Genomic DNA, 13,265 nt, shown 5'->3' on the forward strand with positions numbered 1-13,265 from the left:
CTGTTTGGATATTTGAATATAAACATGTATATTTTTACTTTTATAATTGAAAAATAGTCAGCATTGGGGCTCATAAAGGGGACCTTTGGGGTAATGTTCTGTTTCTTGATGGAATGGTGTTTAGGTTACATGGCTTTGTTTACTTGGTGGTAATTCATGGAGCTGTGTGCTTATAATTTGTATGCTTTTCTGTGATATGTTATACTAAACTTCAAAAGTTTATTTAAAATAGGCTTGCATGGTGGCTCACGTCTGTAATCCCAACACTTTGGGAGGCTGAGGCAGGAGGATTGCTTGAAACCAGGAGTTCAAGACCAGCCTGGGTAACATAGTGAGACCCTGTCTCCCCACAATATATATATTTTTTTAATTAGCTGGCCATGGTGGCACATGCCTGTAATCCTAGCTACACAGGAGGCTGAGCTGGGAGGACTGCATCCAGGAATTCAAGGCTACAGTAAGACATGATAGTGCCACTGTACCCCAGCCTGGGTGACAGAGTGAGACCCCATCTCTAAAAAAAGAAAAATAAATAAATGCTTATAGTGAAAAATGTAAAGATATTGAGATTTGAGTTAAAAAAATTTCTCTGCTGGGTGTTGTGGCTCACGCTTATAATCAGTTTGGGAAATTGAGGCAGGAGGATTGCTTGAGCCCAGGAGTTTGAGACCAGCCTGGGCAACATGGCAAAACCGTGTCTCTACTAAAAATACCAAAAATTATCTCTCATGGTGGTACGTGCCTATAGGCAGGCTGAGGTGGGAGGATCACCTGAGCCTGGGAGATTGAGGCTGCAGTGAGCTGTGATCCTGCCACTGCATTCCAGCCTGGGTGACAGAGTGAGGCTCTGTCTCAAGCAAAAAAAAAAAAAAAAAACCCTGCATATAATCACATTACACAAAGACAAGCAACCACTACTAACGTTTCCCTCTATTCTCCTTTTGTGCACTTTTTGTATATAATTTTTATTTTTTCAAATTGTGAAAGTAATGTGTGCTTTTTGTAGAAAACTTGTACTACCTGCTTCTCACAATGAAATGATGTGATTGACAGAAAAATGCCAGTAGGCATAGTGTGAAAAGTTTCCTTAGGGCCAGGAGCAGTGGCTCACACCTGTAATCCCAGCACTTTGGGAGGCTGAGGCAGGCAGATTGATTGAGGTCAGGAATTTGAGACCAGCCTGGCCAACATGGTGAAACCCCATTTCTACCAAAAATATAAAAATTAGCTGGGTGGGGTGGCGCACGCCTGTAACTCCAGCTACTTGGGAGGCTGAGGCACAAGAATTGCTTGAGCCCAGGAGGCAGAGGTTGCGGTGAGCCAAGATCACACCACTGCACTCCAGCCTGGGTGACAGAGCAGGACTCCATCTCAAAAAAAAAAAAAAGTTTCTTTGAAGGCAAAGAATCCTGAAATGTAGGAAGATTTTCACATTAAAAAAATTTAAGAGTTCTGATGTGATAAAGATGGAGTAAACATACTCCACTCTTTATGTCTGACAGAGAGCAACTGAAATCCCTGGACAGAATGCATGGATCAGTGGAGTAACCCCAGAAAGATAAATGTTAGCACGTGAATTGGAGAAGGAAACCAGAACTCCAAATACCAGTGAACTGGTAGTGAGTTTCCCATAATTTTTTTTCCTCCATACAATGTTTTCCAGCCTGAACTTAAAGTTAGCCCCATACCTGGAAATGTGTGCTGCATGTGCACAGAAAGAGGTCTAACAGAAGCCATCTTTCTAGTTTGAGGAGTAGGAAAGGGGATCCTCATGGGTCAGGAATGGGGATGGAGGAAGAAATCTCGTTGTTGTTTGCTTTGTCTTTTCTCCTTTTCTCTTGCTCTGGCCCTCCATGTAATTCTGTAGTGGTGGAGACAGCAGTGACATTGGCAAATGGATAGGAGAGGAAGTCTTCTATTTATAGGGACTGTGGTTCCAGGAGCATGGAGGGAATCCTTGATTTTGTTCTTTCCTTTCTCTCATTGCTTTTCCTTGGAGGTAGTCACAGTTGTGGGAGGTACTCAGCAGGTTAGGGAAATTAAACCCCTGACTTTTAGCTAGAAGACCAGGAAAGGGGCCCTTGGGATCTGGAAAGTGTTAGGAAGATTGTGTAGAGGAAGGAGCTCAACAAATTGAACTCATAAAGTTGCATATGAACTCTTGGGCTGTTCCTCAGAACTCATATACGTGCATCTGACCCTAAACAGCATACCAAAGGCTTTGAGGACCAAACTGTGGAGTAGATTACTGCTCAAGTAGTTCTGCACTGGCCCCTGGACAGTATGCTTGGGAAAAATCAAAATAATACTTAAAAGGCTTTGAAAACTGATCTCATATTGGTACCACAGCCCACAGAAGGTGGGTAGGAACTTGTGGACTGGACCTAATTAGGTTGATTGCTGCAAAGACAAATTCAAAATTTTTCGTGGGACTTAAACAAGAGCTAGAGTCACATAGCATAATATTCAAAATGTCCAGTAATTCAGAATTACTTCAGCTATGAAGAATCAGGAAAATCATAAGGGGAAAAGACAGCCAACAGATGGCAACCACATGACACAGATGTTAAATTATCAAAAAATTAAAAGCCAAAGTATAATTAAAATATTAATTAAAACCTTGCTATAACAAGTAAGGGTGAATACTCTTGAACAGTAAATCAGAAATTTATTTACTGCAAAATATGACAATCTAAATGAAAAATTAATTGGGTGGGCTCAATAGCAGAATGGAGAAGACAGAAGAGTCAGTGAACATGAAGGTAGAGTAATAGAAATTATCCAGTCCGACCAACAGAGATTGAAATAAAATGAAAAAAAAATGAACAGAGCTTCAGGGACCCATGGGACAATAACAGAAAGTTTATCTTTTATGTTTTTGAAGTCTCAAAAAGAGAGTAGAAAGAGTGGTGCAGAAAAAATATTTGAAGAAATTATGGAAAGGAGTAAATAAGTATGTTTCTGTTCACAGATAACATGATAAGTCTACGTAGAAATTTCCAAAGAATCTACACACACACACACACACACACACACACAAAGACTCTGGCACTAATAAGTGATTTCAGGACAGTTGCAGGATAAAAGATTAACATAAAAAAATCAGTGTACTAGCAATGAACATGTGAAAATCAAAATTGAAAACATAGTTGCCAAAAAGTGAAATGGTAGGTATAAATCTGACAAAACATGTACAGTCATGTATGCTGAAAACTATACAATGCTGATGAAAGAAATCAAAGATCTAAATAGATGGAGAAATATATCATGTTCATGGATTGGAAGACTCAACATGCCAGTTCTTTGCAAATTTGATAAACAGGTTTAATGCAGTTTCTATCAAAATTCTATTAAGTTTTTTTGTTTGTTTGTTTTTGTTTTTGTTTTTGAGACAGAGTCTCCCTCTTGCCCAGGCTGGAGTGCAGTGGCACTATCTCAGCTTACTGCAACTTCTGCCTCCTGGGTTCAAGCGATTCTCCTGCCTCAGCCTCCAGAATAGCTGGGATTACAGGCGCATGCCACCATGCCCGGCTATTTTGTATTTTTCATAGAGACGGGGTTTCACTATGTTGGCCAGGCTGGTCTTGAACTCCTGACCTCAAGAGATCTGCACACCCTGGCCTCCCAAAGTGCTGGAATTACAGGCATGAGCCACCACACCTGGCCTTTTTTTTCTTTTTTCTTTTTTTTTTTTTTTTTTGAGTCAGAGTCTCTCTGTATTGCCCAGGCTGGAGTGCAGTGGCGCAGTCTTTTGCTCACTGTGGCCTCCGTGTCCCGGGTTCAATCAATTCTCCTGCCTCAGCCTCCCAAGTAGCTGGGATTACAGGCACTCGCCACCACACCCGGCTAATTTTTGTATTTTTAGTAGAGAAGAGGTTTCACCATACTGGCTAGGCTGGTCTTGAACTTCTGACCTTGTAATCCGCCCGCCTTGGCCTCACAAAGTTCTGGGATTACGGGTGTGAGCCACTGCGCCCAGCCTTTTTCTCCTTTTTTGAGATGGAGTCACAGTCTCTCACCTAGGCTGGAGTGCAGTGGCGTGATCTCGGCTTGCTCAACCTCTGCTTTCTGGGTTCAAGCGATTCTCAGCCTACCAAGTAGCTGGGATTACAAGTGTGTGCCACCACACCCAGCTAATTTTTTCTGTTTTTAGTAGAGAAGGGGTTTCACTATGTTAGCCAGGTCTCAAACTCCTGACTTCAAGCGATCTGCCCACCTCGGTCTCCCAAAGTGCTGGGACTACAGGTGTGAGCCACTGTGCCTGGCCCAGACAACTGCTTTTTGACAAAGATGCCAAGCAATTCAATGGAGGAAGGATAGTCTTTTCACCAAATGGTGCTGGAACAATTGGCTATCTTTAGACCAAAGGGGAAAAAAAGGAATTTATATTTCACACCTTATCTAAAAATTAACTCAAATGGATCACGGATTTTTATTTTTATTTTTTGACACAGTCTCGCTCTGTTGCCTAGGCTAGAGTGCAATGGTGTGGTCATAGCTCATTGCAGCCTCAAACTCTTGGGCTCAAGTGATCCTCCCACTTCAGCCTCCCAAGTAGCTAGGACTACAGGCGTGTGCCACCCTGCCCTGCTAATTGTTAATTTTTTTTTTTTTGTAAAGACAGGGTCTCAGTGTCCAGGCTGGTCTCAAACTCCTGGTTTCAAGTGATTTCCCGCCTCAGCCTCCCAAAGTGTTGGGATTACAGGCATGAGTCACTGCACCCAGCTGGATTACAGACTTAAACAAATGTGCAACTACAAATTTTTAGGAGAAGACATTGGGGAAAATTACCTTATGACCAAGCAATTCCACTCCTAAGAATGAATATACTCAAAAGAAAACAAACAAACAAAAAAACACAAAAACCCCAACTGAAGAAAAACAACAACAAAAAAGTAAACATAAGACTAGAGGGGGGCCGGGCACGGTGGCTCACGCCTGTAATCCCAGCCCTTTGGGAGGCCAAGGAGGGCAGATCATGAGGTCAGCAGTTCAAGACAAGCCTGGCCAACATAGTGAAACTTCGTCTCCACTAAAAATAAAAAATTAGCTGGCTGTGGTGGTGGATGCCTGTAGTCCCAGCTACTTGGCAGGCTGAGGCAGGAGAATCGCTTGAACCCAGGAGGTGGAGGTTGCAGTAAGCTGAGACTGTGCCACTGCACTCCAGCCTGGGCAACAGAGCGAGACTCCATCTGGAAAAAAAAAAAAAAAAAAGGTTGGCCAGGTGCAGTGGCTCATGCCTGTAATCCCAGCACTTTGGGAGGCTGAAGCAGTCGGATCACAAGGTCAAGAAATTGAGACCATCCTGGCCAAGATGGTGAAACCTCGTCTCTTCTAAGGATGCAAAAATTAGCTGGGTGTGGTGGCACGCATCTGTAATCCCAGCTACTCAGGAGGCTGAGACAGGTTAATTGCTTGAACCCAGGAGGCGGAGGTTGCAGTGAGCCAAGATCGCACCACCGCACTCCAGCCTGGTGATAGAGCAAGACTCTGTCTCAAAAAAAAAAAAAAAAAAAAAAAATTGAGACAGGGTGCGGTGGCTCACACCTGTAATCCCAGCACTTTGGGAGGCCAGGCTGGCAAATCATCTAAGGTCAGGAGTTCTAGACCAGTCTGGCCAACATGGTGAAACCCCATCTCTACTAAAAATACAAAAATTAGCCAAGCGTGGTGGCGTGCGCCTGTACTCCCAGCTACAAGGGAGGCTGAGGCACGAATTGTTTAAACCACCAGAAGGCAGAGGCTACAGTGAGCTGAGATCGCGCTGCTGCACTCCAGCCTGGGCAACAGAGCAAGATTCTGTTTCAAAAAAAAAGTTTGAGTTCGAGAACAAGTAAACAAGAATAATGTGGCCCGGCGTGGTGGCTCATGCCTGTAATCCCAGCACTTTGGGAGGCCGAGGCGGGTGGATCACCTGGTTAGGAGTTCGAGAGCAGCCTGGCCAACATGATGAAATCCCATTTCTACTAAAAATACGAAAAAATAGCTGGGCGTAGTGGTAGGCACCTGTAATCCCAGCTACTCAGGAAGCTGAGGCAAGAGAATCGCTTGAATCTGGGAGGCAGAGGTTGCATTGAGCTGAGATTGCGCCACTGCACTCCAGCCTGGGCAACAAGAGCGAAACTTTATCTCAAAAAAAAAAAAAAAAAAAAATTGAAAACAGGTATTCAAACAAATACAGGAATGTTAGAATGTTCATCACAGCGCTATTCACAATAGGCAAAACATAGAAACTGCCCAAATGTTTATCAACTGATGAATGGATAAACAAAATGTGGCATACCCATTTGATGAAATATTCAGCCATAAAAAGTAATGAAGTGGCTGGGCTCAGTGCCTCATGCCTGTAATCCCGGCACTTTGGGAGGCCGAGGCTGGCGGATCACTTGAGGTCAGGAGTTTGAGACCAGCCTGGCCAACATGGTGAAACCTGGTCTCTATCAAAAATACAAAAATTAGCCAGGTGTGGTGGCGGGCGCCTGTAATCCCAGCTACTTGGGAGGCTGAGTCAGGAGAATAGCTTAAACCCAGGAGATGGAGATTTCATTGAGCCAAGATTGTGCCACTGCACTCCAGCCTGGGCAACCCCATCTCAAAAAAAAAAAAAAAAGTAATGAAGTACTGGCGGGGCATGGTGGTTCGTGCCTGTAATCCCAGCACTTTGAGAGGCTGAGGCAGCTGGATCATTTGAGCCCAGGAGTTTGAGACCAGCCTGGAAAACATAATGAGAACCTGTCTCTACAAAAAAATACAAAAATTAGCGGGGTATGGTGGCACACACCTGTAATCCCAGCTACTTGGGAAACTAGGGAGAATCACTTGAACCTGGGAGACAGAGGTTGCAGTGAGCCAAGAGAGTGCCGCTGCACTCCAGCCTGGTCGATAGAGTGAGATTCTGTGTCCAAAAAAAAGGTTCCTGGATTGGAAACTTGCATGTGCACTTAAGGCTTCTGCTTTTGGAAAGGTAGAACGAGCAATAGGCGTTCCTTTTGGCTTTTGAGTTGGCTGTGGTGTGACTCCTTTTGCTTCTTGTTTCTGGTCTTGACACTTATGAGGAGTCATCTTTGAGTCTGTGTTTTCATCAGTGAGTACAGTCAAGCCAAGACATGTGTCTGGGCAGGTTCCCTGTAGCACAGACAGAAGAAAACAGCAACATGGAACAAGAGAAGTAGGTTTAAACTTGGATTCCATTAGAGGGCTCAGTAGGGAAGATAATTCTAGATCCCTGGGCCTCCTAGAGTTTTCTATTCTGATTTTATTGGTTTAATGTTATTTGTTTGAAAACACCAGAAATTAACTTTGGCCAACACAAGCAAAAAGATAATTTATTAGAAGGGTATAGAATAGCTTACAAAATGGAAAGAAAAGTTGATGAGCCAGTCCTCAGAAAAGATGCGAGGCAGAACAGCCTGGGGATCTTGGGAGCAGGAACCTCTGTGGGATGAATAAACATCATGAATATCCAAGTTCCTGTTTCTTTGTGTTCAGAAGTCAAAGTCCAGGGAGAGAGGCCCAATTGGTATTGCTTGGGTCAGCACGGGGCACCTTGACTCATAGTTAATCCAGGCTAAATCCTGTGGAGCGAGGTGGTTCCCCTGAGCCACACCAGGTTGCTGTTAACTCATAGAAGGGGACAGCTACTGGGCAGGCAGGAACAGGAGCTGCTGTCTGCCTTTACGCTCCCAGGAACAACTATAGGACCAAGAGCAGAGAGTTCTACCAGAGTGAATTTTGCTTGGTGACCATTATGTCAGAGACCTAAGCTTTTTGGTGTTTTTATGTTGAGGGCTGACCTCACTCGACATTCTTCATGAGTGAATCACTATTTGTACAACAGTGTGTTTTGAGGAGGCCATTCCTATGTAAAGGTTTTCTCTGTATCCCTATGTAAAGGACTTCTCTCAGTGGGATTCGTGCATAGAGAAGAGTGGGGAAGAATGCCTGTTTGACAGAGAGCAGCTGAAGGTGACGTCTGTTATACAGGCATGGCTTCCTGTGCCACACATGAGAAAAATGCCCTTTGGGGAGTGGCCTTTTAGCATTGCCGAATATAGGAGAGAGGGAGTTGGGCGGGGAGGGAGAGAGAGAGAGAGAGAGTGTGTGTGTGTGTGTGTGTGTGTATGTATTTTGGGATTGATGTTGCTAGACCTTGCATACAGGCATTCTGAAACATTCCCCAGCCACGTAACTATCGCCTCCCTCCAGCAGCCCTAGTGTGCAGAGCCAAGTACTCTTTGTTAACTGGCTTTTCTCCTTTCTTACCAGGTACCTGCACATGTTGTTCTTTGTCAGTGCTGTCAAGTGTGTGCCAGGGTGATCCATGGTCACTTTCCGGGATGGCAGCAAGGTGACTTCGGCTGAGGATGACCCTGACTGAAAGGCTGCGTGAGAAGATATCTCGGGCCTTCTACAACCATGGGCTCCTCTGTGCATCCTATCCCATCCCCATCATCCTCTTCACGGGGTTCTGCATCTTAGCCTGCTGGTATGTTTTTGGGTTGCCTTGGATATGGTAGGCCAGTGCCTTAGGACAGTAGGTTTTCCAACCCTAACCACTATGGGGCCGTTGGCCTCTGTATGCTTTTTACACAATGGGAGTTTGGGCTCCTTAAAACTGTGAGTGGAGAACTCTAGTCCTGGCGTGGTTAGCTAATATAATAAAACAGTCCCGGCTGGCCCTGACCTACTGATTCACCACATTTATTCATATCACTGGTACTCTATCTCAAAATAATGATTAGATACTTATAAGACACTGAGATAATTGAAAGATATGATATTTCAATTTTCTTTCTCAATAGTAGTGGTTTCCTTTTAGTACCTGGTTAAGTGCAAGAGCATTTTTTGTGTGTTGCGAGGCAAAGTCCATTAGAACAACTCAGACAACCTGTGGCAGGCTAACCTCAGAGACTTGCTTCTTTGCTCTCTAGTCATTTTCTTGTGTTCACATGGAGCTTGCTTCAGACTTCTTGTTGATTCTTGTGGCCAGCTGCACTTGCCAAGGACAGTTGTGAGAGCTGTAGCTGCCCTTGTTCCTGTCTTTCTCAAGGCCTCATAGAAGCCTGAAGGCTATGGCTGACAATGACGTTGTAAAGGAGGAGTTTGATATAAGATGATATCTGATGACCCTTTTAGCTCTAAAACGCTGACAGCTGTGAAAAGAGCCCATCTTATTCTTTTCTCTGGAAAGAATTCTGTTCTTCAGATTCATTGTCTAAAACATTTATAGATGTTTTCAGTGCTATGCTGAAGGGAGGATGAGAAGTCAGGAGGGAACTCCCTGTTCAGTTCAGTTGCTAATGATCTCAAGCTCTTCCCTGATTATCAGTAAGAAAGATGAACATTGGCCAGGTGCAGTGCTCATACCTGTAATTCCAACACTGGGAGGCTGAGGTGAGAGAATCACTTGAGGCCAGGAGTTCAGGACCAGCCTGGGCAACATAGCAAGACCCACCCTGTCTGTACAAAAAAAAAAAGAAAGATGAACATCACTGAGAGTTTCTTGCTGGGTGCTGTGTTGATGCTTCAGGTATAACATTAGGAAGTGGTCCAGTTATGTTTCCCTTTAACAAAGTGGGCTAGGGACTTAGAGATTTGCCTGGTCCACATAACTAATAATTAGGGAAACTGGGGTTCAAATTCAAATCCAAGCCATAGGGACTCTGGTGCCTGCACCTGTGTTACTGTCGCCTGGTCTCACTCTGGCTCAGTATGTTTGTATTGATGTTTAAACTGCTAAATTGTGTTGTACAAGATAAAATACTTATAGCTGTGTCCCATAAGTGATGAATTTGGAGTGCTCCGAGAACTCAGCTCTTGGGTTTTTTTTTCCTTTAAGTTAATTGACCTCTTTCTCTTTTCTTCTTTAAAATAATTTTTTTGAGACATGGTCTCACTCTGTCAGCCAGGCTGGAATGTAGTGGCACAATCACAGCTCACCTCAGCCTCAACCTCCTAGGCTCAAGCGACCCTCCCATCTCAGCCTCCTAAGAAGCCACGACCACAGGCGTGCGCACCACGCTCGGCTGTTTTTTTGTGTTTTGTAGAGATGAGGTCTCATTATGTTGCCCTCCTTTGGTTTCACTCTCTGATGGTACTATGGTTTCCTCTTTTGTAGTCGCTCTGTTTTTCTTTTAAGAGGAAAGACCTGGCCGGGCGCGGTGGCTCACGGCTGTAATCCCAGCACTTTGGGAGGCCGAGGCGGGCAGATCACAAGGTCAGGAGATCGAGACCCATCCTGGCCAACATGGTGAAACCTCGTCTCTACTAAAAATGCAAAAATTAGCTGGGTGTGGTGGCATGCACCTGTAGTCCCAGCCACTTGGGAGGCTGAGGCAGGAGAATTGCTTGAACCTGGGAGGCAGAGATTGCAGTGAGCTGAGATTGCGCCACTGCACTCCAGCCTGGCGAAAGAGTGAGACTCCATCTCAAAAAAAAAAAAAAAGAGGAGGAAAGACCCTTCTGTATTTTCCCATTCTTTTTTTTCTTCCTTGAGACAGTCTCACTTCCGTTGCTCAGGCTGGAGTGCGGTGGTGCAATCACTGCTAATTGCAATCTCGACTTCATGGGCTCAAGTGATTCTCCTGCCTCAGCCCTCTGAGTAGCTGGGACTATAGGCGTATTTTTGTATTTTTAGTAGAGCTGGGGTTTCGCCATGTTGCCCAGGCTGGTCTCAAACTCCTGAGCTTGTGATCCACTCACCTTGGCTTCCCAAAGTGTTGGGATTACAGGTGTGAGCCACCAAACCTGGCCTTGTACTGTCACATTCTTAGTGCTGTGTACTTATTTTCCCAAACGAGTATCTTTGTCATGTGATCTTAAAGTTTTTTTTTTTTATTTTGTTTTTTTCTTAAAACCTGATTGACTTGAGAAAATTTTTCCAAGGCTGGGTGAAGTCTCTCAGCCTCCAAAGACTAATAAAAGGTTGTATGAGAGAATCCATAGATTCTGGGACTTGGCCAGAAAACCAGAGATCATGGATCCAGGGACACAAGCCTCACCATTGTCTTCAACCCACGGAAGCTTTTCTGTCCAGAGCAGCAGAGCAGTGCCCCCTTCTTCCAGAGCCTGGGATTGCCTACAGAAAATAAAGTATGGATATAGACTGCTTCTAGTAGTTTTGCTAGACATTCAGTTTCCATTTAATTGCTTACCTTTTATTGTTCCTGGGATGAAAGACTTGTACAGCCAAACCCAAAGGACTGCTGCACTTAATTTCCCTATTCAGATCTAACAGCCACCTGAGCTGCAGAAATACTTTTTGCACACCACTGGCTCACCACCACTGGGTCACCCCAGGGAAAGTACAGAGCAGTACTAGAGGGGGTGGTGATCAATGACAGCTTGGGAATGTGCCTGTCTCCATCAGGCAGAAGAATCCAGGGAGTGAGAGAGGGCATCTGTATGTGAGGAGTCAGGCTCACCCCAAACAGCACTGAGGATGTGTGACTTTCTTCTCTGAGCTGCTGTTGAGGCTGCAGGTTTCAGTGACTGAGAGCCAAGGACACTACTTCAAATGAACCCGGTGCTGAGCCTTGCAGGTGAGCTAGAGTTAGCTGTTCTTCCTGCCTGGCCCCTGGGTGCAGTGACTATTCTTTCCTCTGGGAAAATCTGATGTAATGTATAGCAAATAGGCATTATGGCAAGAGGTGTCTGTTTATAACTCTTGGAGGTTAGACTACTGGGCCCAAGATATGTCCCAGCAGCAGCCCAGCAAGACAGAGGGTACTGTTAATCTGCACCTGCCCTGGTAAGTGGTGGGTGCACCATGGGGTAAAGAAGAGCACCCAGATGCCATGTTAGTTGGGACTGCCCTACGTGCTGGTCAGAGAGTGATGTGAGTCATTGAGTCATTTGATTCAACAAGCTGCTGCTCATGGTGAGAGAAGGTGGATTTTAATTTGGAGAGGAAATTGGAATCACATTATGTTGTTTTTGTTTGCGAGACGGGGTCTCACTCTGTCGCCCAGACTGGAGTGCAATGGCGCAATCATGGCTCACTGCAACCTCTGCCTCCCAAGTTCAAGTGATTCTCTTGCCTCAGCCTCCCGAGTAGCTGGGATTACAGGTATGAGCCACCATGCCTGGCTATTTTTTGTATTTTTAGTAGAGACGGGGTTTCACCATGTTGGCCAGACTGGTCTCAAACTCCTGACCTCAAGTAACCTGCCCACTTCAGCCTCCCAAACTTCTGGGATTATAGGCATGAGCCACCTTGCTCAGCCTAGTCGTGAATTTTTGACTTAGGGTATTTTCAATTTACGACAGCGTTATCAGGACATAACCGCGTCATAAGTCAAGGCATATGTGTACATGTCAAGTGCTTAGAATAGTGCCTGGCACATATTAAATATCATGTATGAGTTTTTCATTGTTATTATTCGCTGTCTTCCTAGTCTTCTACCTTCACAGCCAGAAAGCACAAGCAGACTCCAAAACATGTATAGTCTAAACATAGAACAAAAACTGACTATACTCTGTGATTACTATGCAAACGCTGTAGCCACAACCTAAATTTTTTTTTTCTTTTTTGAGACAGGGTCTCTCTCTGTTGCCCAGGCTAGAGTGCACTGACATGGCACGATCTTGGCTCACTGCAACCTCCACCTCCCGGGTTCAAGCGATTCTCCTGCCTCAGCTGCCCGAGTAGCTAGGATTACAGGCGTGTGCTACCACGTCCGGCCAATTTTTGTATTTTTAGTAAAGACGGGGTTTCACCATGTTGGCCAGGCTGGTCTCGAACTCCTGACCTCAAGTGACCCACCCACCTCAGCCTCCCAAAGTGCTGGGATTACAGGCGTGAGCCACTGTGCCCAGCCTAAATTATTTTTTTTTTTTTAAGTGAAAGCAAGTTTGTTAGAAAAGTAAAGGAGTAAAGAATGGCTACTCCATAGGCAGAGCAGCCCTAAATGAATTCTGATCACATTCTCTTGTAGTTGTTTCTCTCTTCCTACTTAGAGCATCTTGGAGGCAGACCGTAGTATTTTCTTTTGTATTCTCAGTGCCCAGCATATAATACATACTTAATAAATGGTTTTTGAGTGTAGGTAAAGATGGAAAAGCCAGAGAAAAGTAAAAACTGATTTTTGTGAAGGTAAGGAGATTGTGTAATTGTTTTCTGTAATTAACATAATAAATATATTTAAAATATTTAAAACATGGTATTGTCAAAAGACTTGAAGAGGCGTTTCACAAAAGATGCTATATCCAAGTGGCCAGTAGTAAGTATATGAAATAATTTTTTAAATTGTTTCTTATCAGGAAAA

At 44.4% G+C, this 13,265-nt stretch overlaps 1 protein-coding gene across 4 annotated transcripts in view; it reads left to right on the plus strand.

Moving 5' to 3' along the window:
• SCAP (SREBF chaperone) overlaps positions 1 to 13,265 on the plus strand; it is a 66,565-nt gene that overhangs the window by 25,716 nt on the left and 27,584 nt on the right. For all 4 annotated transcript variants that reach the window (XM_054481900.2, XM_054481896.2, XM_054481897.2 and 1 more), the window contains exon 2: positions 8,266 to 8,485. In XM_054481900.2, the coding sequence (XP_054337875.1) occupies positions 8,364 to 8,485 (122 nt within the window). In that variant the 5' untranslated portion in view covers positions 8,266 to 8,363. The remainder of the gene's footprint in view (positions 1 to 8,265; positions 8,486 to 13,265) is intronic.

Source organism: Pongo pygmaeus, chromosome 2 (genome assembly GCF_028885625.2).
Source record: "Pongo pygmaeus isolate AG05252 chromosome 2, NHGRI_mPonPyg2-v2.0_pri, whole genome shotgun sequence".
Classification (NCBI taxonomy): Eukaryota; Metazoa; Chordata; class Mammalia; order Primates; family Hominidae; genus Pongo; species Pongo pygmaeus.